We start from the raw sequence: 18,483 nt of genomic DNA on the forward strand, positions 1-18,483 counted from the left end.
GCCCAAAGGCAGACGGAGACAGGGGAGTTGTACACAGGCTGGAAGCCTCCCCAGAGTCTCTGCAGCTCCCCTCACCTGGTCAAGGACTTGGTCAGGTCAAGGCCAATAAGCCCCTGGGGGCAAAATAAAGACCATGCGATAGGCCAGCCTAGGAGGAGGCAGTATTAGCCACAACTTTTATAAGACAGCATCTAATCATTAACTACACAAATTTTTGAAAATCTTACTATGTGCCAGGCACTTTCCGGAGGACATGAGGCATCGGGTGAAAGGAAAAAGTTAGTCAACGGCAGCCGAGATCAGCTCACTGCCCAGAATATTGGTTGTTTTTTTTTTCAATGTCTCACTTGGGCCCCATTTCAGATACAGTGACCAACTCCCTGAGAGGACGACCTTGTGCTTCTGGTCACATAGCCCATTCGTGCAGGGCTGGGCCTGCTGTCATGTGTATTTTGTGCTTCTGAAGATCATTTTTCAGCAGTGGGTGTAAGAGTGATGGATTTGACCAGGCACGGTGGCTCATGCCTATAATCCCAGCAATTCAGGAGGCTGAGACAGGAGGATTGCTTGAGGCCAGGAGTTTGAGACCAGCCTGGGCAACATAGTGAGACCTCCCCCCGGCCCCTGCCATCTCTACAAAAATATAACAAATTAGCTGGGTATGGTGGTACATGCCTGTAGTCTCAGCTACTTGGGAGGCTAAGGTGGGAGGATCCCCTGAACCCAGGAGTTCAAGGGTGCAATGAGCTAGGACTGCACCACTACACTTGAGCCCAGGGGTTCAAGTCTATAGTCATGATTACGCCGCCGCACTCCAGCCTGGGTGACAGAACGAGACCCCAGCTCAACAAAAAATAAAAATGAATTTGGATCGAGTTAAAGGGAGATCTCTCCCTTTCTTTCAACTGAGAAACATCACCCTTTTGAGAGTGAGATTTCACTGTAGGCTCTCCAGCTGAACTGTCTTGAGAGATGATAGCCCTCACATTCCTGCCTTTGGAGTCTCACTGCAGCACAGAGAGAGCCCCAAAGTCACACAGCAAATGTGCAACTGAGATGGGACTAGGACCGGCGTGAAGACAAGCTGCAGGGAAGAGCGTAAGCTCCAAGAGGCAGTCAAAGGTGGAGCAGGTGGGTCTTGGTTCTTCTGGGACCCCCAGAAAACACTCCTCTTTACAGCCACTCTCCCTTCTCCTTCAGCTGTTTTTTTTTCCCAATGGCAAATAAAGCCCAGACCCAGTCTGAGCCGGGGAGACCATTCTTCCTCACCTGGCTCCAGGCCATCCAAGAACAAAAGCAAGCATACTTACTGGTTTGTCATCAAAGGCTTGGGAAGACGGCTCTGCTGAGACGCATGCTCTGGCTGGACAGGTTAGGGCTTTGGGGGCCCTTCTGGAAGTCTGCCAGTGTCCTTGGTCCTAGGACACCCAGAACTCTCTCAGCCTGGGAGGATCTTCAGTGAGAGGCTAGGTGTCGGTTTGGGTAGCTCAGCATCCGTCTGCAGTCAGCACTTTGTACAGCAGGGATGGATCAGCTGCCCCATGCTCCTGAGGGATTCTGGATTGGGGAACCCTCCCAAGCACAGCCAAGCCAGGGAAGGCAGGCCCAGGGCCCTCTGAGCTCTGTCACAGAGACACAGGCGTGGGGTCCTTGGAGCTCTAGCTCCGACTGCAGACTCTGTGGTTCTCACAACCACCCGTTTCCTCTGACGGCATCACAGACCATGGAGGAGCCACCTTCCCCGAGTTCCTGTTTCTAGGGGAGCAGCTGCTGCCTTGTCATGATCCTGGAGCAAAAGATTTTTCTCTGGCTTTGTGGCATGGTCTTGTCCAAGGAACACAGGACTGAGGAAAATGAGCAGGAGTTCCCATGCTGGCCTAACCATAACAATCACTCAACAGGGCTTAATTGTAGTAATTTCTGGGATCTCCCAAACCTTCTAAATCCAAGTCACCAGACAGGGAGCCCAGGAATCTAAATTTTAAACCAAGCGATTCCCTTGACTGCCGAGTTTGGGAAGCAGTGCCTTCTCAACCTTTAGTGTGCATAGGAATCACCTGCAGATCTTGTTAAACTGCAGGCTCTGATTCAGAAGGTCTGGGGCGGAGTTCAATATTTTGCATTTCTAATAAGCTCCCAGGTGACCCCCATGTTGCCAGTCTGGGGACCACACTTTGAATAGCAGTATCTGGACAGTGGTCTCCAAGTGTGGTCCCTAGACCAGCAGCCTCAGCGGGAATTTGTTAGACATGCAAATTCTCAGGCTGCATCCCAGATCCACGGAATCATACTCTGGGGGGTAGGCCTGGCAATGTTTTCATGCTTCCAGGTGATTCCAATGCATGCCCAGGCTTGATTTCTTTTTTAACAGGGTCTTGCTTTGTCACCCAGGATGGAGTGCAGTGGCACAATCATAGCTCAGTGCAGCCTTGACCCAGGCTCAAGTAATCCTCCCTTCTCAGCCTTGAGTAGCTAGGACTACAGGTGTGCACCAGCACTCATGGCTAATTTTAAAATTTTTTTGTAGAGATGAGGTTTCACTGTGCTGCCCAGGCTGGTCTCAAACTCCCGGCCTCAATTGATCCTCCCGCCTCCGCTTCCCTAAATGTTGGGATTACAAGCATGAGCCACGGTCCATGCCTAAGCTTGAGAGTCACTGGTCTCGGATAAAGAATCTGACTCCGGCTGAATTGTCTTTGATCAGTGTGTTACCTTCAGTCCTACCTTTCATTAAGATTTAACCACCCCTCTTGCTGCTTCCCCATTAGGGGGATTAGTACTCCTGGAGACAAAGGGCCCACGGCACTGAAATGACTCCTGACTCCAGCTCAGCCCATGCAGCCCTTTCTGGGGCCTTGCCAGCTACAGCACTCCTGCTCAGGTTCTCCCTTGATCCTGGGGAAGGCTGGTTTGATTTTTATCTTTGTAGGCACTCGGCATAGCGAGCTGAAGGAGCCAGAGTGGAGGCACACTTCTGCACGAAAGTTCTCATCAGGATGTTAGAATGGGTGACAGCCACTCAGGGACGTAGGCCTTGGCTTGAGCCCACCTTCCCACTCCTGCTGCCATACAACTCTAATGTCCATCTTCTTATGACAGGCAAATTTCCAAAACAAGCCTCAAGGTGCAGTTCATGAATGGGGCAGGAAGTAGGGAATCTCTGGTCTCTTCTTAAGAAAAGAATCCCACCGCATAACTCTCCTTTTCTACCTAGAGAGGCACCTGAGAATTACAAAATTTAAAATCCTATGTCTTCCACTAAGAAATATGTACTGGTGTTCCTCCCTGGCTCCTGGCCAGAGCTCTTAAAACCCTTCTAATTTTCTCGGTGACAGAAGTGTTTTCTGTTCTAATGAGGCAACACTTGGTGGGCTCCTGGATGCGGACTGGTCACTAGAAAGACAAAGCCATCATTATGAGCTTGGAGCTTTCAGTCCCACCCTCATCCTCTGGAGTAGGGAGAGGAGCTGGAGATTGAGTTAATGATTGATAATGCTTATGTAATGAAGCTTCTATAAAAATCCCTAAAGTACGAGGTTCAGAGAGCTTCCAGGTTGGTGAACACATCCAGCACACCAGAAGGATGGCACACTCCAACTCCCTGGGACCCCTCCAGACCTTGCTCTACATACTTTTTTTTTTTTTTTTTTTTAAAGATAGAGTCTTGCTGTGTTGCCCAGACTGGAGTGCAGTGACACAATTTAGGCTCACTATATCCTTTGCTTCCTGGGTTCAAGCGATCCTCTTGCCTCAGCCTCCCGAGTAGCGGGGATTACAGGTGCCCACCATCGTACCCAGTTAATTTTTGTATTTTTAGTAGAGAGGCAGTTTCATCATGTTACCCAGGCTGGTCTCAAACTCCTGACCTCAGGGGATCCACCCACGTTGGCTTCCTAAACTGCTGGGATTACAGGCTTGAGCCACTGTGTCCAGCCTCCTACATATATATATATATATATATATATATATATATTTTTTTTTTTTTTTTTTTTGAGATGGAGTTTTGCTCTTGTTGCCCAGGCTGGAGTGCAATGGCGCAATCTTGGCAAACTCAGTCTCCCGGGTTTAAGCGATTCTGCCTCAGCCTCCCAAGTAGCTGGGATTACAGGCATCTGCCACCATGCCCGGCTAATTTTTGTATTTTTAGTAGACGGGGTTTCACCATGTTGACCAGCCTCAAACTCTTGATCTTGTGATCCACCTGCCTTGGCCTCCCAAAGTGCTGGATTACAGGTGTGAGCCACCACACCCAGCCCTATCTACTTCTTTATCTGGCTATTTACTTGTTGTATCCTTTATTGTATGCTGTTTTTTTTTTTTTTTTTTTTTTCTGAGATGGAGTCTTGCTCTGTCACCCAGGTTGGAGTGCAGTGGCACGATCTTGGCTCACTGCAAGCTCCGCCTCCTGGGTTCACGCCATTCTCCTGCCTCGGCCTCCCGAGTAGCTGGGACTACAGGTGCCTGCCACCATGCCCAGCTAATTTTTTGTATTTTTAGTAGAAATGGGGTTTCACCATGTTAGCCAGGATGGTTTCGATCTCCTGACCTTATGATCACTATATTGCCCAGGCTGGTCTTGAACTCCCGGAAGTGATCCTCCTCCTCCCAAAGTGCTAGTATTACTGGTGTGAGCCACCGCATCCAGCCTCATATCCTTTTGAATAATAAACCAGTCAATTTAGTGTTTCCTTGAGTTCTGTGAGCCATCCTAGCAAACTATCAAACCTGAGGGAGGGGGTCCAATTTGTAGCCAGGGTGGACAGAAGTATGAATAACCTGGGGATCCACTGCTTGCAACTGGCATCTGAAGCAGGTCTTGTGGGCCTGAACCCTTAACCTGTAGGGTCTGTGCTAACTCCAGGAAGCTGGAGTCATAATTTAAGACACCTACTCCGTGTCTGGGGTGTTGGAGAATTGGTTGGTATGGGAAGAAAGCTCATACATTTGGTCACAGAAGTGTTGGAATTGTTGAGTGTAGTGGAGGAAACTGTTTCCCATACAGCCACTTACTAGTTTTGTGACCATTTACAAACTAGTTATCTCTGGACCCGTTTCTGCATCCATAAAATGGGAATAGCATGTATCTCACTGGATCAATAGAAGGAAATTTATAGGAAGGCATTAAGGGCCTGGCCTATATATAGATGCTCAATAAAGGGCTGATTCCCACACCTGTAATCCTAGCATTTTGGGAGGCTAAGGCAAGATCACTTGAGGTCAGGAGTTCAAGTCCAGCCCGGGCAACAAAGTGATACCCTGTCTCTACAAAAAATAAAAAATTAGCTAGGCATGGTGGTGCATGCCTGTAGTCTCTGTTACTCAAGAGGCTGAAGTGGGAGGATGGCTTGAGCCCAGGAGTTTGAGGCTGCAGTGAGCTATGATTATACCACTGCCATCCAGCTTGGTTGACAAAGCAAGATACTGTTTAAAAAAAAAAAAAAAAAGTCCCAGTGCAGTAGCTCATGCCTGTAATCTCAGCACTTTGGGAGGCTGAGGCGGGCAGATCACTAAAAGTCAGGAGTTCCAGACCAGCATGGTCAACATGGCGAAACCCCATCTCTACAAAAAATTAGCTGGATGTGGTAGCACATGCCTGTAGTCCCAGGACTCGGGAGGCTGAGACAGGAGAATTGCTTGAACCTAGGAGGCAGAGGTTGCAGTGAGTAGATATCGTGCCACTGCAGTCCAGCCTGGGCGATAGAGCGAGACTTCATGTCAAAACGAAACATAACAAAACAAAAAACAAAAAAAAGGGCAACTGAGGCCATCAGATCAATTCCTTCCCATGTCAGCATTCTGTGGACCACTGACCTGCATTGTAAGACTTCAGCTTGGTAATCTTGATCTGTTCACATATATTTGTTTCAACTCCTCTGCAAGAACGGGCAGGGTCCATGTCATTTTTTTCTTTTTTTTTTTTGAGACAGTCTCGCTCTGCTGCCCAGGCTGGAGTGCAGTGGTGCTATCTCTGCTGTCTGCAAGCTCTGCCTCCCGGGTTCACGCCATTCTCCTGCCTCAGCCTCCCAAGTAGCTGGGACTACAGGTGCCCGCCACCACGGCCGACTAATTTTTTGTATTTTTAGTAGAGATGGGGTTTCACTGTATTAGCCAGGATGGTCTCGATCTCCTGACCTCGTGATTTGCCCACCTCAGCCTCCCAAAGTGCTGGGATTACTGGCGTAAGCCACTGCACCCTGCGGTCCATGTCATTTTTTACGAGTGCCTCTCGCAGATGTAGCAATCCACATGTACTTTTGCTGGCACTTGCCCCTGGGTCATTGAAAACTCATCTGAGATGGTGGTCTCCTGAAATGATTATTATTATTTTTTTGAGACGGAGTCTCACTCTTGTTGCCCAGGCTGGAGTGCGATGGTGCAATCTTGGCTCACTGCAACCTCCACCTCCTGGGTTCAAGTGATTCTCCTGCCTCAGCCTCCCAAGTAGATGGGATTACGGGCACATGCTACCATGCTCAGCTAATTTTTTTTTTTTTTTTTTGTACTTTTAGTAGAGATGGGGTTTCATCATATTGGTCAGGCTGGTCTTGAACTCCTGAACTCCAGTGATCTGCCCGTCTCGGCCTCCCAAAGTGCTGGGATTACAGGTGTGAGCCACCACACCTGGCTTTTTTTTTTTTTTTTTTTTTTTTTTTTGAGACACAGTCTCGCTCTGTAGCCCAGGCTAGAGTGCAGTGGTGTGGTCTTAGCTCACGGCAACCTCCAGCTCCTAGGTTCAAGTGATTCTCCTGCCTCAGCCTTCCAAGTAGCTGGGATTACAGGCACGCACCACCATGTCCGGCTAATTTTTGTATTTTTAGTAGAAACAGGGCTTCACCATGTTGGCCTGGCTGGTCTTTAACTCCTGTCCTCAGGTGATCTGCCCACCTCAGCCTCCCAGAGTGCTGGGATTACAGGTGTGAGCCCCTGCACCTGGTCTGAAATTATTCTTGATGGGTACAAATATAGCTATTTCTGGAGAGAAACAGGCTGGTCTCTTAGAGGAACCCAGACAAGTGGTTGCAGATTATTAAATGAGAAGTGAGACTCAGCAATCCCACACAGGTGGTAGAGCTGTGACGTGGACCACCTTCTCAAGACCTCAGCTTCTCCATCACAAACAATACTGTCAGGCTTCTCACGATTTTTGGCTTCAGGGAAATATAGACACATCAGATAGAATTCTGCATAATTCCCTAGGATTTGATCCTGGCTAGAGTTATTGGCTGTATGACTTTGGGCAAATGATTTATCATCAGGCTTCATTTCCTCCTATAAATGGACAGTGTTGCTTGGTGGATAAGCAATCATATGTGAAAATGCCAACACAGAACCAGCATACAGCAACTCGTCCCACCCTGAACCCCAGTGAATGGCTTGAAAGAAATACCACCAGCAATCAGGTAACAATGAGACATATACAGCTTTATTTAATAATCTGTAAAAAGTCATACTCTGGCAGAGTGATGCATTCCTTATCTCAGCAGAAAGCAAACAGTGTGTCTGAAAAGCCCCTTCCCAAGATTTGGAACTGTGTAACCCTGAGCTTACATCTCAACGTTCCCAAGAGCTGGGCTCTTGCTATGTGGCAGTCGGTCTCCACAGTTCTCTCACCCTCCAGCAATACTCTCTGTCTTGCTGTGACTTCCTCACTTAACAGTAGACAGGAGGCTGAAAACAACTTTACCTGGACAGGGCTGCCCCTACAGAGTGGCCCTTTCCCTCCTACAAAAGGGAGTTCATAGGATTAACAATCTTTCTGATGGCTGGGCAAAATGACTCATGCCTATAATCCCAGCACTTTGGGAGGCTGAGGCGGGCAGATCACTTGAGGTCAGGAGTTCCAGACCAGCCTGGCCAACATGGTGATATTCCATCTCTACTAAAAATACGTAACTTAGCTGGGCGTGGTGGCAGGTGCCTGTAGTCCTAGCTACTCGGGAGGCTGAGGCAGGAGAATCGCTTGAACCCAGGGGGCAGAGGGTGAGCCAAGTTTGTGCCATTGCACTCCAGCCTGGGTGACAGAACGAGACTCTGTCTCAAAAAAAAAAAAAAAAAAAAAAAAAAGATTCTGAGAAATGGGTTCTGTATCAATTTAATTTGGCTTCCATTACATCTACTGAAATCAAGGCCATACTTATTAAACATGATACTATGTTAATGGTTGTTCCTCTCTCCCCACCCATTTCTCCACCATCTACATGCTTTTTAGGCCATACCTCTCCCCTCTCTGGGAACTGAGGAATGGAGACACTCTCCGTCATAGACCTAAGAGGCACTTCTTGTGGATATGTGGATGTCCAGTATCAGATACTGCAGCGACAGCAGTTTTGCTCTTCAGAGCAGAGGCCTGGCATTTTGTTTCCACCTTCCTGTGCTAAGAGAGTCCAGTAATTAAGCCACATTCACTCCTTGGAAAAAACTCTTATGTTGTATCGGAACCTCACCGATGGTTCATGGGCTTCCAGCAGAATATATTCCTCCCTTTTATTTATAGAAGAGTATACAGAAATTCATTTGGACAGAAGGAGTCTCTCTATGTAATAGGCACCCTTCTACTATTGCTCACAATCAATCAATGGTCCAGATGGCAATTATGATTTTCCACATTCCTCAGAGCTGCTCTCTCCTGAAATCACTCTGCAAATTTTGTTGACCAATTTGCAAACAAAAGAGAACGCAGTGGCCTACCCAACCTAGAAATCTATTCTGCCTAATTCCCTTAAAAACACCATTGAGAATGCAAAATAAGTCCCTTGTTTGTTTTTTTGCAGCAGCACTACAAGAAAGCGTGTCTAAAACCACAGAACTATGCACACACAAACAGAGACACACGTGCTCGCACACACACAGAGTTGGGATCAAAGAATCTTATCCGATACATAGTTGGGGGAGCACGGGAAAAAGCTGGCAAGAGAGGATATGGAGAGATCTGATCAGCTAAAGATGTTGGAATGTTACAGTATGGCATGGAAGTGGTTCTTGGGCTATACAAAAAAGGGGGTGGGCAGGCAGAGAGAATGATAAATCCAGGCTACTAGAGAGAGGTTCAGTGGCCATGCATGAATTAAAGATAGTAGAGGCCAGTTTACTTGGATGAAATGTTATATTATGGAGTGGTCATTTGAAGAAGGATGCACTTGCAACGGTCCAGGGGAGGAGCATCTGCTTAGCAGGACACCTCCATGGTCTAGTGTCTGTCCAGGACATCAGGGGACTCACAGGATTCTTGAGTTCCATATGTCTGATTGCTGGTGACAGACCGGCTGAAGGGACTTTCTCCAGAGCCGAGGGTACTCGAGGTTGAGTGGGTTCGTGATCGGGCGAGTCGAGTCACGCCGGCCAATGGTACTGTAACAGAGAACCAAGGGGACTAGAAGATGAAGCCCTAGTTAAGCCCAGCTAACCTAGGAGTCTCACCAAAGGCTTTATGTTTAGCTTTTCTGACTCATTTACAATGACACCCAGGACAAGATATAGCCATCCCCATTTGGTATTATTTGCTCTAGGTGAGTGGTGATATGTGAGGCCACTTTAATCCTTTAGATCTGGTTGGAATCTCAGCTGATTGTAGTCACCACAGAACAAGGGGAAACCCTAAGTCCAGAGTATGGCCTCTTAGCTATGCCCACACCATTCAGACAGTGACAGAATGGAGGCTTTGGGAACCCAAACAGGTAACCAAAACCTACAGTGCATGCAAGACTAAACCAAAAGAAAAGAAAGACAAACACACAAGTATGAAGGTGTTTCACAAACACAGTGCAAGCCCGATACAACGAGACTACCATCCGTGTCCACAGGCTACCTTGCTACCAGGGAGGAGATGTGTAGGACAGTGCAGGTGAAGGGCAGGGCAGGTTGGCTTGGAGCTGACCTCGACACAGGGATGAGGTACAGGTTGCCAGGGATGGAGGAGCTCTGGGGGTAGGTGTTAAACTCAGACTCCTATTCTGCCACTGCTTGACTCTAAGGTCCTTCCAGCTTGGCTGGGACTGGGCCTTACCTGGCATATAGCCTCCCTGCCTATCCTCCTGGGCAGCAGCCACTCCCCTAGCTGTATTTCAATGCTGGGGTCAGAAGGTGCTATCATCTGCAGAGTTCTCTGGGCATAGGCTCTGACCCTCCTATTTAGAGCCAAGGCTGTCCTTGGATTCCTATGTCTGGAGGTTAATTCAAGGATTAGTAGGTGGCGGTGGAAGATGTGACCTGCCTATCAAGTTTCAGCTGCTGCTGTGACCCTGGATTTAGGATGACAAGAGGAGGCCTGCCCCTTACAACCAGATCCTTTCTTCCTCCTGAGAGACCAGGGCTGGACCTGCAGGCTAAATCTCTTGGGGCGTACTGAGCCACGTTCTATCGGGCTCTCACTGCACAGGAAGACCGCGGACATGCTGCAGGCAGCCAGTGCAGCCAGGAGAGACTGGAAGGCGGGGCGGGGCCAGCACAGAGGAAGGTACCTGACTCGGTGCTCAGGTGACTGAGCTGCACATATGGGACTGGAAGCAGGATGGACACAGGAAAAGGCAGGTTAGTGATCCGAGAGTGCCAAGTGGCAACCTCAGCTGCCTGGTAGACATGACAGAATACTCTAAGCCAGGGATAAAGTTTTATTTTAAGCTCCCAGAGAGGAGGTGAGGCTGACAGATACTTCAATAACATCTCAAATGTTACTTTCCCCAACTAGACAAAGGCAATTGTTTTCCCCTCGCCTATAAACAGTCATCTTGCTTTGGATCAGAAGTGGGCTGGAAGATCAGCTATTTCATAGGAAAAGGATAAGAATGGGATAGGAGAGGGGCTCCTGCTCCTCCCAGTGAGCCACAAGGCTGTGGGTGTGGGCTCGGTTGGTAGCGGCTCACAGGCAAGGATGACACAGCCACTTAAGACAAGACATACATGGTCTGCCTGGCAGGTACAGGGCTGCACCCAGGGCCCAGCTGCCCAGAGCAGCTGACCAGGCAGCTCTCCAATGACCATTATCCACACTAATACCAAAGACAGGAGAAAAATCACCCTACTGGGTAAGGAGCTCTGTACCTGGGTGAAAGAGTTTTTCTTAAAACTCCAAGAAAGGAGCAAGTGTAGATAATTCTGTGACTATGAGAAAGCTCAGGGGTCTTACAACACAAAAGACCAAGACAATGGCGTATGGTATGGACACACCCTTGGACTTGCTCTAAAACACTCTCCAAGTTCATCTCCTGGAGTGGAGGAGACTTTCCCAAGGATACTGCCCTTTTCTCCTGCGTCTCTGTTTCATTTCTCTTGGTCAGGAGTTATTAACCAGCTGAGTTTAAATGCAAATCATAATTTCAGATTCACACCTAGGACAGCCTAAGCTGCAGGGGTTCAAAATTGGGCTTTGGAGTCAGACTGCCAGGGTTTGAATCATGGCCCTGCAGCTGAATTTTTACCCTTGGCAATGTGCTTAGTCTCTCTGAGCCTCAGTTTCTTCTTCTATAAAATGGCACTAATAACAGAATGACCTCTTAGATTAAGAATATATAGGCTGGGTGTGGTGGCTCACGCCTGTAATCCCAGCACTTTGGGAAGCGGAGGCAGGCAGATCACGAGGTCAAGAGATCAAGACCATCCTGGCCAACATGGTGAAACTCTGTCTCTCCTAAAAATACAAAAATTAGCTGGGCATGGTGGCATGTGCCTGTAGTCCCAGCTACTTGGGTGGCTGAGGCAAGAGAACAAGACCATCCTGGCCAACATGGTGAAACTCTGTCTCTCCTAAAAATACAAAAATTAGCCAGGCATGGTGGCATGTGCCTGTAGTCCCAGCTACTTGGGAGGCTGAGGCAGGAGAATCGCTTGAACCCAGAAGGCAGAGGCTGCAGTGAGCCGAGATCACACCACTGCACTCCAGCCTGGCGAGAATGACACTCCATCTCAAAAACAAACAAACAAAAAAAACAGAAAACAGAAAACAAAAGAATATATAGTGCCTGAAAAAAGTAAGTGCTGAGTGTTAGCTTCTCATAAATATGGACAAATCAATGTTCCATAACCATTTCAGTTTCTACTTTGCTTAAGGCTAGCTGCCACAGAGGTTATATCTCAGGAATTGTGGGCTCCCAGATGTGAAACTGGCCGCCAATAATCCTAAATTGTTGCTAGATAGAAAGTTGTATACTACTCACTGTAGCCCATTCCCTGCAAAAAGTACTTGAAGTCCTTGGCGAGCCTCCCAGGCTGGGGGGATAAAACAAGAGGGCATTAATCTTCGCACAGACAGAGAGGCAGAATTAAATGGGTGTTTAAAAAAAAATTTCCTTACCTGAACTACCTGGGGCAGTCCCCCACAGTCTGCCATCTAGAAAAGGAAAAATATGCAAGTCAGCTGGGACTTACCCTTAAGAGAATTGCTCTGAACACCCCAAGACCTTTCAAACGGAACAAGATCGAATTCTAGGTTTTAATGTTTAACTGCAAGTTTACATCTCAATGCACCTACATACAAACATTTATAACCTTGGATGAAAATCTGGTATCATTATTACATACTTATGTATCAATAAGACTGAAGCCCTGACTTTCACGCCCATGGTGGGAATTTTCTGTCGAGGTGATAGTGAAGTTAACCACTATTCTCAACCATGAAAAGCACCTGAAGAATGTTCCTTTCAGAGCCCTCGAACAGTGTGACCCTAACTTCTCTGTGCATCGTGCTTTCCAAGTCCCATTTCAACTCTACATTATCTTTCCTCCATGAGTGAGGACACTCAGTCATCAAGAGCTGATACTGATTCAGCCGGCTCGCTCAGTCAGTTACTTTCCTCTAATAGCTGGGTTTGGTAATGCTGCTTTTCACTTCATAAACATTTACAGCTGGTTATTCTCATGCGTGCAAGGATTTCTAGGATATGGCTTCGTTAGTGTGTGCTGGAATTACCTGAAGGACTTGTTAAAACTCAGATTCTTGGATTCCTGTCCCAGAGATTCTGATTTGATGGGTTTGGGGTATGGTTCACGATCATGCATTTCTGGCCAGGCGCGGTGGCTCACATCTGTAATCCCAGCACTTTGGGAGGCCGAGGCGGGGGGATCACTTGAGGTCAGGAGTTCCAGACCAGCCTGGCCAACATGGTAAAACTCCATCTCTACTAAAAACACAAAAATTGGCTGGGCGCGGTGGCTCACGCCTGTAATCCCAGCACTTTGGGAGGCCAAGGTGGGTGGATCATGAGGTCAGGAGATCGAGACCATCCTGGCTAACACGGTGAAACCCCATCTCTACTAAAAATACAAAAAATTAGCCGGGTGTGGTGGCAGGCACCTGTGGTCCCAGCTACTCGGGAGGCTGAGGCAGGAGAATGGCATGAACCCTGGAGGGGGAGCTTGCAGTGAGGCGAGATGGCGCCATTGCACTCTAGCCTGGGTGACAGAGCGAGACTCTGTCTCAAAAAAACAAACAAACAAAAAATTAGCCAGGCATGGTGGCACACACCTGTAGTCTCAGCTACTCTGGAGGCTGACACAGAAGAATTGCTTGAACTCAGGAGGCGGAGGTTGCAGTGAGCCAAAATCATGCCACTGCACTCCAACCTGGGCAACAGAGAGTCCATCTCCAAAAAAAAAAAAAAAAAAAAAAAGGAACTTACAGTTCTAATAAGCTCCCAGGTGATTTGAATCTACTATCCACAGTAAAGCATTTTTAGGGCATGCTGGCCCTAGGCCTGCTCTTTCTTCCAGCTGTTACGCACTCTGGGCTCAGATGATATCCTATTCAGGCTGACTGGCTTTTTAAAAAAGGAACATGAACCCCATGGTTTCAATTCACTGGCATCAAAACTTATTATGAGGAGGGACTACAACCGAGGAGAATGCCACAGAAGGCATAGAAGTTTGAGATTAACAAGGGAGAGGCCTCTGAAAATTCTAAGCATAAGATTATAAACAAACATTTAATCTAACAAATATACAAAAAAACCAAACCAGCACAGGCTGTATTTTCATGAAGTTTAGGAGCTGAAACCTGATTGGAATATAGAACAGTTCCCATATGCAGAGAGAATACTGGAAGAAACTATTTCCAAGATGGGTACCTATCAAATGGTTTGAGAATCAGTTCGATCTGCCACAGGAGTTATCCACTCTATTCTATGGTGTTATAGATGGGCATTTTTGCCCAAAAATAACTATGTCTATGGTTATTGTAGGGTTTAGTTTTCTGCTTTTGAATATTGATTCAAACCTGAAGTGAGAAACTAGTTTGAAACTACAAACTTAAAAAAAATTTTTTTTTTTTTTGAAATAAAGTCTAGCTCTTGTTGCCCAGGCTGGAGTGCAATGGCACAATCTCAGCTCACTGCAACCTCTGCCTCCCAGGTTCAAGTGATTCTCCTGCCTCAGTCTCCAGAGTAGCTGGGATTACAGGCGCCCGGCATCATGCCCGGCTAATTTTTTTATTTTTAGTAGAGATGAGGTTTCATCATGTTGGGCAGGCTGGTCTTGAACTCCTGGCCTCAGCCTCCCAAAGTGTTGGGATTACAGGCATGAGCCACCATGCCCGGCCCCTCCCCCAAATTTTTAGACCAGCCCATCAATTGCCTGGAGGGCAGAACATTTTGAATGTGGTCACCTCAGAGCATTAACCTCACATTAGATTTCTAGGAACTACAGGCTGTTTCTGGTAACAGCACTTCCCTTTCAAACACACTTCAAAGAGAAAAGGAAGATGGCAGAGGTCTTTCAGACTGAAAATGTAGCAGTAAGCAACATATGATCAGCACTGAAATCTACAGTAGTCCAAGTACAAACTAGAAGGTCAGCTACCTAAACACTTTAGTAGAGGCTCTAGGAAAAGCTAGGTTGAAACAATAACAGGTTTCTTGCCTCCTATATACTCAAAAGTGGGAGACACTTGATACTATCTCTAGATATTTAGCATAAGAGTTGGTCTGTATTTGCCCTAAGAGAAAGAAAATGCATACACTCTCATCATGAGAATTGTTACTGAAAGCTTCCTTACCAATACAGCAGCAGGACTTTGCATATAAAGAATTTACATCCATTATGTTAATTCTCACAACATTAAATAATGTTGACAAAGATTTTTGTTTTTGTTTTTTTTTTGAGACGGAGTCTCGCTCTGTTGCCCAGGCTGGAGTGCAGAGGCCGGATCTCAGCTCACTGCAAGCTCCGCCTCCCAGGTTTACGCCATTCTCCTGCCTCAGCCTCCCGAGTAGCTGGGACTACAGGCGCCCGCCACCTCGCCCGGCTAGTTTTTTTTGTATTTTTTAGTAGAGATGAGGTTTCACCGTGTTAGCCAGGATGGTCTCAATCTCCTGACCTCGTGATCCACCCCGCTTGGCCTCCCAAAGTGCTGGGATTACAGGCTTGAGCCACCGTGCCTGGCCTTTTCTTTTTTTTTTTTTTGAAACAGGGTTTCACTCTGTCACCTAGGCTGGAGCGCAGTGTCAGGAGCACAAATACTCAAATTCCTGGGCTCAAGGAATCCTCATGCCTCAGCTTCCTGAGTAGCTGGGGCCACAGATGCGTGCCACCAAGCCCAGCTAATTTTCTGACTGTTTTTGTAGAGACAGAGTCTCACTATGTTGCCCAGACTGCTCTCAAACTCCTGGCCTCCCACCTCTGCCTTCCAAAGCGCTGGGATTATAGGTGTGAGCCACTGCGCCCAGCCAAAGTTTTTAGTTACATGGGAAAGGCTATGTCATAAAGCTGAGGAAAACATACAGGGTTGTAAATACTCTCTGACAGGGTATCACTCTGTCACCCAGGCTGGTCTCAAACTCCTGGACTCAAGCGATCCGCCCACCTCAGCATCCCAAAGTGTTGGGATTATAGGCATGAGCCACCGTGCCCAGCCCCTCTCTAATTTTAATGATGTAAAAATGTATAGGAAAAAGCAATATTTTTTTTTTTTTTTTGAGACGGAGTCTCGCGCTGTCGCCCAGGCTGGAGTGCAGTGGCCGGATCTCAGCTCACCGTAAGCTCCGCCTCCCGTGTTTATGCCACTCTCCTGCCTCAGCCTCCCAAGTAGCTGGGACTACACGCGCCCGCCACCTCGCCCGGCTAGTTTTTTGTCTTTTTAGTAGAGACGGGGTTTCACCATGTTAGCTAGGATGGTCTCGATCTCCTGACCTCGCGATCCACCCGTCTCGGCCTCCCAAAGTGCTGGGATTACGGGCTTGAGCCACCACACCCGGCCGGAAAAAGCAATATTTTACCAGAGGTTTGGGTGGTAGGATTACGAATAATTTAAATTTATTTTATTCCATATCCTTTCCTCTTTTTTGCAATGTTTTACAATGAGAACATATTCAGGAAAAAAGCTTTATTTTATTTTACTTGTTTATTTATTTTTGAGATGGAGTCTCACTCTGTTGCCCAGGCTAGAGTGCAGTGGTGTGATCTCAGCTCACTGCAACCTCTGCCTCCCGGGTTCAAGCGATTCTCCTGCCTCAGCCTCCCAGGTAGCTGGGACTACAGGTATGTGCCACCATGCCCGGTTAATTTTTGTATTTTTAGTAGAGACGGGGTTTCACCATATTGGCTAGGCTGGTCTCAAACTCCTGACCTCATGATCCACCTGCCTCAGCCTCCCAAAGTGCTGAGATTACAGGTATGAGCCACTGCACCTGGCCAAAAGCATAATTTCAAAAAGAGAATGAAGGCTGGGCGTGGTGGCTCACACCTGTAATCCCAGCACTTTGGGAGGCCAAGGTGGATGGATCACAAGGTCAGGAGACTGAGACCATCCTGACCAACACGGTGAAACCTCGTCTCTACTGAAAATACGAAAAATTAGCTGGGGGTGGTGGTGGGCGCCTGTATTCCCAGCTACTCAGGAGGCTGATGCAGGAGAATCGCTTGAACCCGGGAGGTGGAGGTTGCAGTGAGCCGAGATCGAGCCACTGCACTTCAGCCTGGGTGACAGAGCAAGAGTCTGTCTCAAAAAAAAAAAAAAGAAGAGAATGAGATAACCAAAGAGAGAGAAGCTTTGCTTCTTTCTCGGCAATTATTCCAATGATTAATCTGAAGCATATATAAGGGTTGGAAGTGAGGGAAGAAGACACATTACCTTTAGCAAAGTTGTAACTACAGGGTTCAGGCGGGAATTGCATTTGACCTAAAATTTAAAAAAAAGGAGAAAATAATTTTATGAGTTGCTGGGAAAAAAAATGAAATAGCTCGGCATGAGAATGATCTTGCAAGATCAACAGCTCAGTTTGCAGAAGGCTGAACCAGCCAAAGAGATTACCAAAATACATAATGGGAGATATATTTATATGATATACTTTGATATTTCTGAGCAGATCTAAAAATTTAACTTATCTAATTTTCTGAATCAGTTATGTGTCTTTAAAAAACTACAAGCTGAATCTAAGTCTTCCTACTGACTAGCTATATAACATGAAAGTAGGTTACCTTACTTCTTTGAAAAATGGACTGGACCGTGGGTCCTCTCCTGCTGGAATCTCTTTAATGGCTTCTGAGCACAACTAGTTCTAACGGCTAAGCCCTGGGCACCTCCCTTGCCTCACTTTTCACCTCTTTCCTTAGTGGGTTTGCCATTCTTTATATCCTCACTCTTTTCCATCTCAAGGTCTTTGGCTATCCAGTCCAATGTTGAACTCTTCTCATTTTTCTCTCACGGAGTCATTTAATTAAGAATCGTGGCCCTGTGCATTCACATGTCTGATATCCTGCACCCTTGTGTTCATGAAGGCAGAGATCTCAAAGAAAATGTTCTGGGGAGACAATCTCTCCGTTCCGCATTGTTTTACAGCTATTTTGATCAACTGGATCTCTCCATTTATATGTTTGCTAAGAACATACATGTAAAACCTGTGCTTAGAATCTGGAACCAGCAGGGTGAAATATGTAATACAAAGCAAAATGAAACCACTGCAAATGCTTCGCAACTGAGCTGAGTGAACACAGAAAGAAGTGGGATTTCTACAGGTAGATAAAGGGAAAGGGTGAGTGCTTGAGGGCTTCCAGAATCAAGGCGAAAGCATACGCAAAGCCCCAGGGGTGGGAACGGAACAGCTACCGAGGCAAGTGTGAGGTGAGGTTGACTGAAGGTGAGGCTGGGGCACAGGCTGGAGCTGACTGTGGAAGGCAGGATGCCTCAGAAGGTGTCTGAAGTGACAGGATTTGAGTTGTTTTAGGAGAGCAGTGGCCTACATGATAGACTGCAGTAGCAGCAAGCAGTGGTTAAAATTACCTAAGCAAGACCCAGTAATCCAGATGAACTTTTACTCTGGGGATTGCGGGTGGGGGGTATACAAAACTCTTCTAAAATCAGGGAAAATATAAAAGTCAGGATCACCAAATCGGAGTTTTGATTTGCTCTATACAAAGGACAATGCAGACAGTGACAAACGAATGTACCCGTTCACTACAGAATGTGCATTAACTCTAAAACGTAGAATTTAAAAACTGGATCCCTAACTGCTAGGTACGGTGCTTAGAATATAGTAGATAGACTATAAATATTTTCTGGAA

General features: G+C 47.0%; 2 protein-coding genes across 3 annotated transcripts in view; both read right to left on the reverse strand.

Moving 5' to 3' along the window:
• LOC119619285 (src-like-adapter 2) overlaps window positions 1–7,296 on the reverse strand; it is a 41,898-nt gene extending 34,602 nt beyond the window's left edge. Inside the window, 1 exon segment of the mRNA XM_037984745.2 lies at window positions 1,311–7,296. The gene's annotated coding sequence lies outside the window, so the exon portion shown is untranslated.
• Window positions 7,297–7,401: 105 nt separating this feature from the next.
• LOC119621460 (protein NDRG3-like) overlaps window positions 7,402–18,483 on the reverse strand; it is a 118,135-nt gene continuing 107,053 nt past the window's right edge. The window contains exons 16-19 of one of the 2 annotated variants that reach the window (XM_073008475.1): window positions 17,054–17,101; window positions 12,287–12,322; window positions 12,150–12,201; window positions 7,402–9,348 (exon numbers count right to left, since the gene is read on the reverse strand). In XM_073008475.1, coding sequence (XP_072864576.1) covers window positions 9,188–9,348; window positions 12,150–12,201; window positions 12,287–12,322; window positions 17,054–17,101 — 297 coding nt within the window. In that variant the 3' untranslated portion in view covers window positions 7,402–9,187. The remainder of the gene's footprint in view (window positions 9,349–12,149; window positions 12,202–12,286; window positions 12,323–17,053; window positions 17,102–18,483) is intronic. The other variant, XM_073008482.1, reaches the window with a different exon arrangement.

This window comes from Chlorocebus sabaeus, chromosome 2 (assembly GCF_047675955.1).
Source record: "Chlorocebus sabaeus isolate Y175 chromosome 2, mChlSab1.0.hap1, whole genome shotgun sequence".
Taxonomy (NCBI): Eukaryota; Metazoa; Chordata; class Mammalia; order Primates; family Cercopithecidae; genus Chlorocebus; species Chlorocebus sabaeus.